Source organism: Bombus affinis, chromosome 14, assembly GCF_024516045.1.
Source record: "Bombus affinis isolate iyBomAffi1 chromosome 14, iyBomAffi1.2, whole genome shotgun sequence".
Taxonomy (NCBI): Eukaryota; Metazoa; Arthropoda; class Insecta; order Hymenoptera; family Apidae; genus Bombus; species Bombus affinis.
This window is the reverse complement of record NC_066357.1, coordinates 8,837,657-8,851,054: the sequence shown is the minus strand read 5'-3', so window position 1 is coordinate 8,851,054 and position 13,398 is coordinate 8,837,657. Positions and strand designations below refer to the sequence as shown.

At 39.9% G+C, this 13,398-nt stretch overlaps 2 protein-coding genes across 2 annotated transcripts; both read right to left on the bottom strand.

The window, feature by feature from the left end:
* Positions 1–73: 73 nt before the first annotated feature.
* LOC126924504 (titin-like) lies at positions 74–9,785 on the bottom strand. Its single transcript, XM_050739048.1, has 6 exons — positions 9,533–9,785; positions 8,096–8,716; positions 5,974–7,697; positions 4,057–5,559; positions 1,099–2,055; positions 74–395 (listed from the first exon to the last, which is right to left on the bottom strand). Exons 1-6 carry the CDS (start codon positions 9,603–9,605, stop codon positions 186–188), a joined length of 5,088 nt encoding a protein of 1,695 aa, XP_050595005.1. The 5' UTR covers positions 9,606–9,785; the 3' UTR covers positions 74–185.
* A 122-nt stretch (positions 9,786–9,907) lies between these two features.
* On the bottom strand, positions 9,908–12,932 carry LOC126924598 (uncharacterized). The gene is made up of 3 exons (XM_050739316.1): positions 12,667–12,932; positions 11,083–11,293; positions 9,908–10,228 (listed from the first exon to the last, which is right to left on the bottom strand). Exons 1-3 carry the CDS (start codon positions 12,915–12,917, stop codon positions 10,184–10,186), a joined length of 507 nt encoding a protein of 168 aa, XP_050595273.1. The 5' UTR covers positions 12,918–12,932; the 3' UTR covers positions 9,908–10,183.
* Between the last annotated feature and the right edge of the window lie 466 nt (positions 12,933–13,398).

The window sequence follows — 13,398 nt, the reverse complement described above, 5'->3', positions numbered from 1 at the left end:
AACGCAACGCAAGCGTAATCGTAAAAATAAAATAACATAAAATATATTAAGTGGACAAAATATGTAAAAACTATTAAATTTGAGTCAAAAAGTAGATATTTTTAAACTCCAACACGTTACAGCAATCACCACATTGTGACGAGTGTAAAATTACAAAGTAATTAAGATTCAATATTATCGTTAATTTAATAATAGTTCGCGCAATATGGATATGTCTCTGAAGGTACGCAATTACCCGAAACTGGTGAGTACGCATATTTCGGCGGACAATCTAGTAGATATCCTTCGAGCGCTCCTCGTTCGTTACGTATACATTTGAAATATTTGCTCGAACAAGGTTCTTCATATGGGAACCGCCCCTCGCTTGTACATAATACCTCATTTAAGCGGTTTATCTGGAAAAACAAGAGAAGTGGTAAGTACGAGAAATACATTTAGTGACTCGCAAAAATATTTAAATATCTACCATAGAACATATTTATGTATATATTATGTGTATTGTATGAAATATTTTGAAATTTCATTAATGGGTAAACTGCGGATATTTCTGCAAATTCATATTTTTCTATGCATACAATTACAAACTTACTTAGAAAAACAATTATTTTACTTATTACGATTGCAACGACTACTATATTTCGGCTATTTTATATATTTAAACATATTCTATGCGTTCTGTATACTTTTGTACTTTGAAATAAATGCATAAAAATCCGCAGTCTAATAATGAGATACGACTAAAGCAATAGCATAAACTTTATATGCAATATGGATAAATCTATAATACTTTTAAAATAATAAACTTCTTTCAAACTAGCCGTAGGAAGCTTTCAAACTAGTAGTCCTGGATTCTACACATCAGAGATACAAATTTTGATTAAAAAAAAATGGAAATTCGATATGCCTCAAAACGAAGATTAACCTCAACTTTTATCAATACAATTATAATAGTTAAGTCTCATTACGGCGATTCATGTATAACGTAATACATATACATATTTTTATGAAAGTCTTCTATATGTGTTCAAATACATTTGTGAATCATATTTTATCGTGCATATTTTAGAGAAAAGAGAAAAGCAAAATAGAGATGCTTACGACTGTAATCGAATCAGGCAGTTTGTGAAGTGAAAATTTCGCGCAATCGTCTGTTCCTGATGAGCACAACAATTTTTCCTCGTCAAAAACGGAGCCTCTTGGACACGCAAACGGCATGATATTCACCATCATATCGCCGTTATTAACACACTGATAGAATATATTGCAATATTTCGGATGTCGCCGAAAACCACTTGGACAAATGATACAGAACCTATCTACGCTTAGATTGCCAATATCAGGACTGTCTTCAATTTTGAACTTTGAAAATTCAGGTACTAGAGATGCAGCGTATATCCGGCGTTTGCATAAACCTTTGGACTTAATTCTCTTTGGGAAATTGCAAGTTTCCAGCTGATCGTCCCAAAACGTTCCAACGGGACAAGAGAACTGGTACCTAACCAAGGAATCTCCGTATAGTACGCATCTATAAAATTTCGAACAATCCTCGGAATCAGGGAAGAAACCCTCTTTGACACAATCTTGTTGTTCGTTGATTCCCTTGGGCAAGGAAACCGTAGTTATCGATAACGCAGCATTCGTGGAATGTTGATCGTCAGTATCATTAGAAGGATTTTCTCTGCCCGCTTCAGCAACATCATCATATAGTACTCCTGTGATGTTAGGTTGCGAAGTTTCAATGACAGGCACCTCCATTTCAGGAATTTGTACAGATATGCCTTCTGTAATGTTAGGTTTTGAAGTTCCGTCAACGGCTTCCTTAGTTTTAGGAATTTTTTCAGATATTCCCTCTGTGATGTTGGGGTTCGAAGTTTCGTCGACGGCTTCTTTAGATTGAGAAGTTTGTTCAGATATACCCTCGGTGATGTTAGGTGCTAAAGTTTCATCGGTAGCTTCTCCACTTTCAGGAATTTCTTGAGATATGTCCTCTGTGATGTTGGGGTTCGGAGTTCTGTTGACGGCTCCTTTAGATTCAGGAGTCTGTTTAGATATGACCTCAGTGATGTTAGGTGCTAAAGTTTCATTGAGAGCTCCCTCAATTTCAGGAACTTTTTCAGATATTCCCTCTGTGCTGTTGGGCATCGAAGTTTTGTGGCCGGCTTCTTTAGAGTGTGGACTCTGTTCTGATATTCCCTCTGAGATGTTGGAGATCGAAGTTTCGTGCTCGGTTTCTTTAGATTGAGAAGTTTGTTCAGATATACCCTCGGTAATGTTAGGTGCTAAAGTTTCATCGGTAGCTTTCATAATTTCAGGAACTTTTTCAGATATTCGCTCTGTGCTGTTGGGCATCGAAGTTTCGTGAGCGACTTCTTTAGATTGAGGACTCTGTTCTGATATTCCCTCTGAGATGTTGGGGATCGAAGTTTCGTGGTCGGTTTCTTTAGATTGAGAAGTCTGTTCAGATATGCCCTCGGTGATGTTGATCATCGAAGTTTCGTGAGTGGCATTTTCAGATTGAGGAGTCTGTTCAGATATGCCCTCTGTGATGTTAGGTGCTAAAGTTCCATTGAGAGCTCCCTCAATTTCAGGAACTTTTTCAGATATACCCTCTGTGATGTTGGAGTTCGAAGTTCCAACCACAGGTTTCTCCGATCCAACAATTTCTCCAAATAGCCCCTCTATGATGTTGGGCATCGAAGTTTCGTGCTCGGCTTCTTTAGATTGAGAAGTCTGTTCAGATATACCCTCGGTGATGTTAGGTGCTAAAATTTCATCGGTAGCTTCCATAATTTCAGGAACTTTTTCTGATATTCCCTCTGTGCTGTTAGGGATCAAAGTTTCGTGGGCGGCTTCTTTAGATTGAGGAGTCTGTTCTGATATTCCCTCTGAGATTTTGGGGATCGAAGTTTCGTGGTCGGTTTCTTTTGATTGAGGAGTCTGTTCAGATATGCCCTCTGTGATGTTAGGTGCTAAAGTTCCATTGAGAGCTCCCACAATTTCAGGAACTTTTTCAGATATACCCTCTGTGATGTTGGAGTTCGAAGTTCCAACTACAGGTTTCTCCGATCCAACAATTTCTCCAAATAGCCCCTCTATGATGTTGGGCTCCGAAGTTCCCTCGGCAGCTTCCTCCATTTCAGGAATTTTTTCAGATATCCCCACTGTGATGTTGGGCATCGAAGTTTTGTGGGCGGCTTCTTTAGACTGAGGACTCTGTTCTGATATTCCCCCTGAGATGTTGGGCATCGAAGTTTCGTGAATGGCTTTTTCAGATTGAGGAGTCTGTTCAGATATGACCTCTGTGATGTTAGGTGCTAAAGTTCCATTGAGAGCTACCTCAATTTCAGGTACTTTTTCAGATATACCCTCTGTGATGTTGGAGTTCGAAGTTCCAACTACAGGTTTCTCCGATCCAATAATTTCTCCAAATAGCCCCTCTATGATGTTGGGCATCGAAGTTTCGTGCTCGGCTTCTTTAGATTGAGAAGTCTGTTCAGATATACCCTCGGTGATGTTAGGTGCTAAAATTTCATCGGTAGCTTCCATAATTTCAGGAACTTTTTCTGATATTCCCTCTGTGCTGTTAGGGATCAAAGTTTCGTGGGCGGCTTCTTTAGATTGAGGAGTCTGTTCTGATATTCCCTCTGAGATTTTGGGGATCGAAGTTTCGTGGTCGGCTTCTTTTGATTGAGGAGTCTGTTCAGATATGCCCTCTGTGATGTTAGGTGCTAAAGTTCCATTGAGAGCTCCCACAATTTCAGGAACATTTTCAGATATACCCTCTGTGATGTTGGAGTTCGAAGTTCCAACTACAGGTTTCTCCGATCCAACAATTTCTCCAAATAGCCCCTCTATGATGTTGGGCTCCGAAGTTCCCTCGGCAGCTTCCTCCATTTCAGGAATTTTTTCAGATATCCCCACTGTGATGTTGGGCATCGAAGTTTTGTGGGCGGCTTCTTTAGACTGAGGACTCTGTTCTGATATTCCCCCTGAGATGTTGGGCATCGAAGTTTCGTGAATGGCTTTTTCAGATTGAGGAGTCTGTTCAGATATGACCTCTGTGATGTTAGGTGCTAAAGTTCCATTGAGAGCTACCTCAATTTCAGGTACTTTTTCAGATATACCCTCTGTGATGTTGGAGTTCGAAGTTCCAACTACAGGTTTCTCCGATCCAATAATTTCTCCAAACAGTCCTTCTATGATGTTGGGCTCCGAAGTTCCTTCGGCAGCTTCCTCCATTTCAGGAATTTTTTCAGATATTCCCTCTGTGCTGTTGGGCATCGAAGTTTTGTGGGCGGCTTCTTTAGACTGAGGACTCTGTTCTGATATTCCCTCTGAGATGTTGGGCATCGAAGTTTCGTGAATGGCTTTTTCAGATTGAGGAATCTGTTCAGATATGCCCTCTGTGATGTTAGGTGCTAAAGTTCCATTGAGAGCTACCTCAATTTCAGGTACTTTTTCAGATATACCCTCTGTGATGTTGGAGTTCGAAGTTCCAACTACAGGTTTCTCCGATCCAATAATTTCTCCAAACAGTCCTTCTATGATGTTGGGCTCCGAAGTTCCTTCGGCAGCTTCCTCCATTTCAGGAATTTTTTCAGATATCCCCACTGTGCTGTTGGGCATCGAAGTTTTGTGGGCGGCTTCTTTAGACTGAGGACTCTGTTCTGATATTCCCCCTGAGATGTTGGGCATCGAAGTTTCGTGAATGGCTTTTTCAGATTGAGGAGTCTGTTCAGATATGCCCTCTGTGATGTTGGAGTTCGAAGTTCCAACTACAGGTTTCTCCGATCCAACAATTTCTCCAAACAGTCCTTCTATGATGTTGGGCTCCGAAGATCCTTCGGCAGCTTCCTCCATTTCAGGAATTTTTTCAGATATCCCCACTGTGATGTTGGGCATCGAAGTTTTGTGGGCGGCTTCTTTAGACTGAGGACTCTGTTCTGATATTCCCCCTGAGATGTTGGGCATCGAAGTTTCGTGAATGGCTTTTTCAGATTGAGGAGTCTGTTCAGATATGTCCTCTGTGATGTTAGGTGCTAAAGTTCCATTGAGAGCTCTCTCAATTTCAGGAACTTTTTCAGATATACCCTCTGTGATGTTGGGGTTCGAAGTTTCAACTACAGCTTTCTCCGATCCAACAATTTCTCCAAATAGCCCTTCTATGATGTTGGGCATCGAAGTTTCGTGTTCGGCTTCTTTAGATTGAGAAGTCTGTTCAGATATACCCTCGGTGATGTTAGGTGCTAAAATTTCATCGGTAGCTTCCATAATTTCAGGAACTTTTTCTGATATTCCCTCTGTGCTGTTGGGGACTAAAGTTTCGTGGGCGGCTTCTTTAGATTGAGGAGTCTGTTCTGATATTCCCTCTGAGATGTTGGGGATCGAAGTTTCTTGGTCGGTTTCTTTTGATTGAGAAGTCTGTTCAGATACACCCTTGGTGATGTTAGGTGCTAAAGTTTCATCGGTAGCTTCCATAATTTCAGGAACTTTTTCTGATATTCCCTCTGTGCTGTTGGGGATCAATGTTTCGTGGGCGGCTTCTTTAGATTGAGGAGTCTGTTCAGATATTCCCTCTGAGATGTTGGGCATCGAAGTTTCGTGGGCGGCTTCTTTAGATTGAGGAGTCTGTTCTGATATTCCCTCTGAGATGTTGGGGATCGAAGTTTCGTGGTCGGTTTCTTTTGATTGAGGAGTCTGTTCAGATATGCCCTCTGTAATGTTAGGTGCTAAAGTTCCATTGAGAGCTCCCTCAATTTCAGGAACTTTCTCAGATATACCCTCTGTGATGTTGGGGTTCGAAGTTCCAACTACAGCTTTCTCCGATCCAACAATTTCTCCAAATAGCCCTTCTATGATGTTGGGCATCGAAGTTTCGTGCTCGGCTTCTTTAGATTGAGAAGTCTGTTCAGATATACCCTTGGTGATGTTAGGTGCTAAAGTTTCATCGGTAGCTTCCATAATTTCAGGAACTTTTTCTGATATTCCCTCTGTGCTGTTGGGGATCAATGTTTCGTGGGCGGCTTCTTTAGATTGAGGAGTCTGTTCAGATATTCCCTCTGAGATGTTGGGCATCGAAGTTTCGTGGGCGGCTTCTTTAGATTGAGGAGTCTGTTCTGACATTCCCTCTGAGATGTTGGGGATCGAAGTTTCGTGGTCGGTTTCTTTAGATTGAGAAGTCTGTTCAGATATGCCCTCGGTGATGTTGGTCATCGAAGTTTCGTGAGTGGCTTTTTCAGATTGAGGAGTTTGTTCAGATATGCCCCCTGTGATGTTAGGTGCTAATGTTCCATCGACAGTTTCTTCAATATAAGGAATTTTTTCAGATATACTCTCTGTGATTTTGGGGTTCGAAGTTCCGACTACAGGTTTCTCAGTTTCAGCAGTTTCCCCAAATAGCTCTTCTGTGATGTTGGATTGCGATGTTCTATCGACAGCTTTCTCAATTTCAGGAATTTTTTGAGATACTTCCTGTGTGATGTTGGGGTTTGAAGTTCTGTCGGCGGCTTTCTTAAATTGAGGCATATGTTCAGATATGCCCTCTGTGATATTAGGTTGCGAATTTCCGTCGATGGCTTCCTCAGTTTCAGGAAGTTTTTCAGATATTCCCTCGGTGATGTTGATAATCGAAGTTTCGTCGTCGGCTTTTTTAGATTCTGGAATTTGGTCAGTTATGGCCTTTGTAATTTTAGGTGCTAAAGTTCCATCGATAGCTTCCTCAATTTTAGGAATTGTTTCAGATATTTCCTCTGTGATGTTGGACTCCGAAGATCTGTCGACAAATTGTCCAATTTCTGGAATTTCTTCAGATACGTCCTCTGTATCGTTCAATTTCGAAGTTTCGATGGCATATTCTTCAATTTCAGTAATTACGTTAAGTAGATCGTCTGTAATGGCAGGTGTCGAAGTTCTGACGGCAGATTGCACAGTTTCAGGACTTTGTCCAAATAGCCCTTTTACGATTTTGGGTTTCATATCTGAAATGACGGGTTTCTCGCTTTCAGGAATTTGTTCAGATATGATCTCTATGATTGTAGGTGTCGAAGTTGCGATGATAGGTTTATCGATTTTAGGAATTTGTGGACGTATGTCTTCTGTGATGTTGGGTGTCGTAGTTCTGACGGTAAATCTCTCAATTTCAGGAATATTTTCAACTATCTCTTTCGTGATATTCGGTTTCACAACTGCGACGATAGGTTTATCGGGTTCAGGGTTTTGTTCAGTTATATCCTCTGTGATGTTGGGTTTGGAAGTTCCGACGACGGCTCTCTCGGTTTCAGGAACTTGTTCAGATATGCTTTCTGTGATGTTGGGTTGCGAAGTTACGTCGACGGTTTCCACAGTTTTAGAAATTTGTCCAAATAGCCCTTTTGTCACGTTGGGTTTTATATCAGGAATGACAGGTTTCTCGATTTCAGGAGTTTGTTCCGGTATGTTTTTTGTGATGTTTGGATTCGAGATTCCGACCATAGATTTGTTAATTTGCAAAATTTTTTTAGGCGTGTCTTCTGTGATGTTGGGTTTTAAAATTGTAGTGGTAGGTTTCAAAGTTTTGGCGATAGGTTCCGGTGTTAGGCCTTTGGGTTCCAAAGTTATGGTGATGGATTCTAAAGGTTTGGCAGTGAGTTTCACAGTTGTGGCATTGGGCTCCAGAGCTGTGCCGTTGGGTTTCAAAATTGCAGAGTTGGGTTTTGGAGCTGTGAAAATTTGAATTACACCGAGATGAATCGTCATAGTAATAATCTATAAACGATAAGAATCTTTGTATTTTTTTTTAAGCTATCGAGATCCGACCGCTAAATCTTTATCTCTACCATTGTTTATACGTATCAACGAAAGAATTAGAAAAATTTCCATCAGTCGGCGATGAGAAAGACCCGCCTTTCTGCAATTTGACCAAAATCTTAATCTCAAACATAATAGAATCACATCTGCATAATCAACTGGATTTAATTATTTCTAACGCGTCGACAGACAGAGAGCTTCTTTTTATAACGATATAAATGGTTGTTACAATCACTGCATGATACATAAGGATGATAAAATAGAAATATGTGCATCCACCTCGATACATATATCGTGAAGATTACTATACCTTGATGCCATTGTGCGAGCGGTTCAGTGACACTGAGCAACGATGTTTCTGGTTTCGGTCCCGGTTTTGACTCGTCTTTCGGTTGCAATTCAGCCGGAGTTAGAGGATCCTGCGGTGGTTGGGAAATTAATGAATCCAGCGGTTGTGGTTCTGGTTGCGGTTTTGGAGATGGTGGTGAAGATGACGGAGACGGTTGTGGGAGCGGCGGTATAGCAGTCTTCTTTAGCGGTTTTCTAGATGTTTGTGATTGTGGTTTTGGCGTTGGTGTTGGTTTTAATTTTGCTTTCGTAGGTGGTGCTTTAGTTTTCTTTGGTGGTTCCTGAAGCGAAGCCGACGGCTGTGGTTTCCTTTTTGCAGGTGGTGCATCTCTTTCCCTGCATTCCGATCTACCACTCTGTTCGGGTGTTACACAGGTTTCTGTGTTGATCGAGAATACCAGATTATTCTCGCACTCATAAACATTTTGAACAAAAGGTAGTCCGAAGAAGATGTTACACTGATAAAATCGCTTGCAGTTGTGGACGTCCGGGAAATGGCCTACATTTTCGCAGTTATACGATGCATGATACGCATACGGGAGTTTCTTCGCGTGCAGGGCTTTTCCCAAGGACCATGGCAAAACTGTGAAATCGAAACGATACTTGCTAGCAGCGTGCTGAATTATTCTGGCACAGGGTGCGTCAGAAGCATCACTCTTTCTTTCTTTGTACAAATATATCTAGATACTAAGCATACGGTCGATAAAACTTCAGATGCTTGCAACAAAAAGTAGCCTAGAACAATTTTACTATAAAAATAGAGTTTTTCTTCTCCGTCATCGCACGTGGAATATTATTTTACTTACGTGTTCGTTTCTTAAAATTGTAGCGTAACAAAATAAGGAAGTAGTAGATCGTAATTGTAATTGAAATTTGATTAACAATGTACAATGAATTAATCTCTATATGAAGATGCAAATTGTCTCAAAGAGATGTGGGTGGCAAATAAGATATGGACGGTGATGATTTCAATGAAATCTGCTATGGTGACAGTTCTATAAGGTGTTTGCGTTAACGCGATAATTTTTCACGCATCAAAAAAAAAAAAAAAAAGAAAAGAAAAATTATGAACAAAGTTTTGGCGGTGTCAAGTGCACAACAAATAGGGATAATGAAAATTCCGAAAATAATTTACTCTCGTAGCGAATCGAACGTTGCATTGACTTCTCTGCGTGAAAATTTGTTAAATGAATATTTTTCACGAAACCGCTCTGTTAACAGTAAGTAAAAAAAGAGACAATTCATAGCAGAAAATGTATAAAATACCAGAGATTGCCAGAAGTGCAACGTTTAATCTAATTATTTAAAAACCAGAAGTTCATGGATATGAATCTAGGTGAACAAAGACGACAATGCTCGTTGGCAAATTTTCGTGTTCAAGTGTTCGACTCTCACTTACCTTCATCGGAAACAGAATGTGCACTAATTCCAATCACAGACAGAATGCCGATCACACAGATATTCGTCCACATTATATAATATCGTCCATATTCGTATATAAATTCTAATCGCGTCTAAATAAAAAGAAAAATGACAGAAACTATCTCGCTACCGGTATATCGTTACACGTTGGATGGACGAACGTGCAAATCGTCTACGGCGCGAGATTTATGTAGTTTCGGCAAAGATCGTTAAAGGGTGCGATCATAGAAAATTAAAGACTGTCGATTGGTCGATAGGACATAACCGGTCGAATTTATGCCACGTAAAAAAGCGATCGAACAGCTGTCGACGTATGAAGGAACAAAACGAACAAAGGAAGGACAACGTGGAAGACGCGAAAGAAAATTATATTTCTCCTTTACTACTCATTGTTTGTATTATCGTTCGTATCGGTGATTTTACAAGGCACGTTCGAGCGGGCTCGTTCGCACGAAAACCGTATCGAAGCAAGCTTTGTTCGATAGATCCGGATACTTCGTCTCAGAGTCCAGTGCTTCCAAACAAGTTGCAAATCGTTGAAGGTATACGGTTCGAACGGCTCCCTCGAACGGTCCAATGTTTAGCCTATGGTGTTTCCTCTAACGTCAGATCGGATCCGCTGCCGAATTCACTCGTTCGGCTTCCGACACTCCAACATTTTTCGCGCCTCCATCTGCAAACGAAACGTAAGAAAGAAACGCTTTTGGTTGGCGATGCTTCTTCCGCCTTCCTTTTCTTCCTTTTCCAGAAGGCAAAAGTGGCAGCTACACTTTGATATTCTTAGGAAGGAAAACGTTGACAGGAAGATCGTCTTTGTCGAACAGTAGAACTATCTTTCTATAATATCTACGTATGTGTTCTATATACATATCAAATATAATTTAAACGATACAACGGTGTAATCAGTCGAAGGAAATAAATGGATAGAATTATGCTCTTTTGTAGATAAAAATCGGTATTAACTTTGGCAGAAACACCTGTATGTTTTCAGGAATTATAGAAGAAGGAAATAAAAAGATTATTCATTATTATTTTTGATTATGGATAACCACTAGTTGGTAGATCATTGTACGAGAGATACCAGGAATTCAAGAGGAGAGTTTTCATAAAGTTTTTATAAATGTTAATAAAAAGCAATTTCCGTCATCGATGATACTTATCGATAACTAAACAAACTTTGGTCGTTTATAATTACATCGAAAATATTTATGCAAATTCATATTTATACGAAGGTAATTGAGGAAATGCAATCTAAATGGAAATTCGCTTCGTCCATTAGATGTCACGATGGATGCTCTACTTTCAATAGCTTGTATCTTTTTTTTCGGGTTGTATACATCCCGTGATGCAAGTAGATTTCAGGAATCTTAAATTTCTCAAGAATGCATAAACATCCTGCGTCTATTTACAACGACCGACCAAAGATACATAATTTTTATACCGTAAATTTTGCAATTCGAATTGTAACAGCGACGATCCCCGTCTTTCTCGGTTTTGTTGCGAAAGAAAAACCGACGCAAGGCGTACCTGTATCAAATGGTAAACGTTTAGCAGCTGTTCGAACGAAGGTCTAGCCTGCGAAGGGCACTCGGGTCTAACGGCGTTCCATTCGAGTCTCTGGCTTCTTTTTCCCCAACCGGTCGAAAAGTTTAGCTGCGCTTCGGCTCCAGAATTCAGGATCAGGCATAGTAGCAATATTACAGAGAAAACGAGAAACTCGAGTCGAATTTTACGATGCCTATGAAACGAAACAGAAGGGATAAAAAGGTTGTCGCGTAACTAAATTAGCGATCGCGGTAATTACATGTACAGAGATGAATGCATCGATCAATACGAAAATGTACGTAGGTACTCTTGGCGGGAGAGATATAGCGAGGTGATAAATTAAAGTCATAAATGAAAAATTAAATAAATGCGATGATCGATCTAGCCGTAGTTAGAGCCACGTGCGCGCGCGTACAGACCAATCTGCATCATCGATCTGCAAAGACTCCGAAATGTAAATATCTCGAGTGGCAAGTTGCAAACGTTATTTTGCAAATTTATATGTACAACTTCTGCTGATAATCTGCCATTGCAATTACACCGTACTGACCAGCTCTATTCTTTTATATTTCATAACAATTCAAACGTACAGCGACTACAAACTGCGCAGCGGTTCGTGAAAGTATTTAGACACTTTTGGAAACGTTTTTGTGTACATATTATACGAAACATTTTGGAATTTCATTATCGCTATAACGAGACACGATTATGATTGTATTGATGACATTTAAAGTATCGAAGTATTTGAACAGTCAACTGTTCGGTATGTTGATAAGCCACAATTCGCGGTGAGACTATTTTAAACAGAAAGATCCCGTTAAGAATATTATTCGCGTTGTAGGAATAAATTCCTCGCGTGATGTATAAATAAACGTTGTATAATAAATGTCTTGTAATTTTCATATGCGCTTTCGTATCGGTACGATATTTTACTGTGACGATCGCGACAGTCGTGTCGCGTTAAAGTATTAACGAAGTTTCGCATAATATAGAAAATAATATAGAAAAGTTCTGTGATGAGTTCCCAATTAATTTCATCAGCCACTGTACACGTATATCACTGTATTTATTATACCATTTGTATTTGTAATTACGGTTGAATTCAGAAAATTCTGTTAATTCACATATTGCGTATTAAAGATAAAAGAGAGCCTATGTTTAGAAAAAGAACGTCATAATATAACGGTAAAGTCCAACGTCCGGTTGAATTTAGAAATCATAATTTCTGTCGATAAATTTTCTTTTAACGATAAAATACTCTTGCTTAATTTACGCGTCTCGAGCAACGTGTCACAGTGTGGCAAAACCGACTTGCTTAAAAATTTCTACATTTATTTTCTTTCATTTTTTCACCGTTTATATCCCGATCAATTAGCTCCAAGTGTATCAAATTTCCTATCATTTAACGGTATTCTCGTATATCTGCAAAAAGTCGATACTGTGAAAACGAAGCGCGCGACTTGTTAGAAAACGCTTCGTTGGAAAATAAGTATCGATGGAAATATGTTTCGTAGCCACTGTGTGTAACTAATAGCACGTCTCACGCGCGCACAATAAGCCACTTACATGTCGTCAGTGGGAATCGCGTTTAAAGCGACCAACGCGATTCGAAAAGATCGTGCTGCTCGTTTCTGGTCCTCGAGATTGAGTGTCCGCCGGAAGTGAACACGACTGCGATAGAGTAACCAGGCCGAGGACTTTTTTATAGGTACTCGGCAACCCCTTCTCGAGATTCTTGGCAATTTACAACGCGAAACGTCCGGCTTGGCGCCGGAGTGAATTTTTCTCATCAGCCGATTGAAATCTATGAAAGACATCGTGTCGCAATCGAACGACTCAAGGGTTTCTTTTTTCTCGTTCGGCGAACGTCACGACGAAGCCTGCCGCGATTTCCATCAATTAATCAAGGTCCAGTGACTCGGGAAATTTCCGGTTTAAAAGGAATTTCCAAAGCGGTGCGAGATATTCACGCTAGCAGCGAATGTATCGGAGCGATGCATTTGCCATTGGATCGTCCATGGTGTCTTACGTGTTTCTTCGTAACAGCGCTGCGCGAACAATTTCTAACGTTTTCCCGCAATGGATTTTGCCCGATGTAATTGCAAACTGAATCGAACGACGAGGAAATTGCATTAATTTTATACAAAGTATATGCATACGTACATATTCGATGCATATTCTATATGCATGAATATTCTATATTCGATGTATACTCAGTGTATTTAAATTGTATAAAATTAATATATATTTTGATGCTATTTATTATGCGAATATTCGGTTTATCGTTTATTACGCAGA

Bases quoted from the DNA above. Each gene is read 5' to 3' on its own strand.
- LOC126924598 (XM_050739316.1), bottom strand. From the start codon at position 12,917: ATGTCTTTCATAGATTTCAATCGGCTGATGAGAAAAATTCACTCCGGC. The intron at 11,294-12,666 runs GTAAGTGGCTTA...TTCGTTTCATAG, and splicing joins GCGATTCCCACTGACGACAT to GCATCGTAAAATTCGACTCG. The intron at 10,229-11,082 runs GTACGCCTTGCG...TTTCGTTTGCAG, and splicing joins ACGTTTACCATTTGATACAG to ATGGAGGCGCGAAAAATGTT.
- LOC126924504 (XM_050739048.1), bottom strand. From the start codon at position 9,605: ATGTGGACGAATATCTGTGTGATCGGCATTCTGTCTGTGATTGGAATT. The intron at 8,717-9,532 runs GTAAGTGAGAGT...TCGATTTCACAG, and splicing joins ACATTCTGTTTCCGATGAAG to TTTTGCCATGGTCCTTGGGA. The intron at 396-1,098 runs GTAAGCATCTCT...TTGTTTTTCCAG, and splicing joins TGCCTGATTCGATTACAGTC to ATAAACCGCTTAAATGAGGT.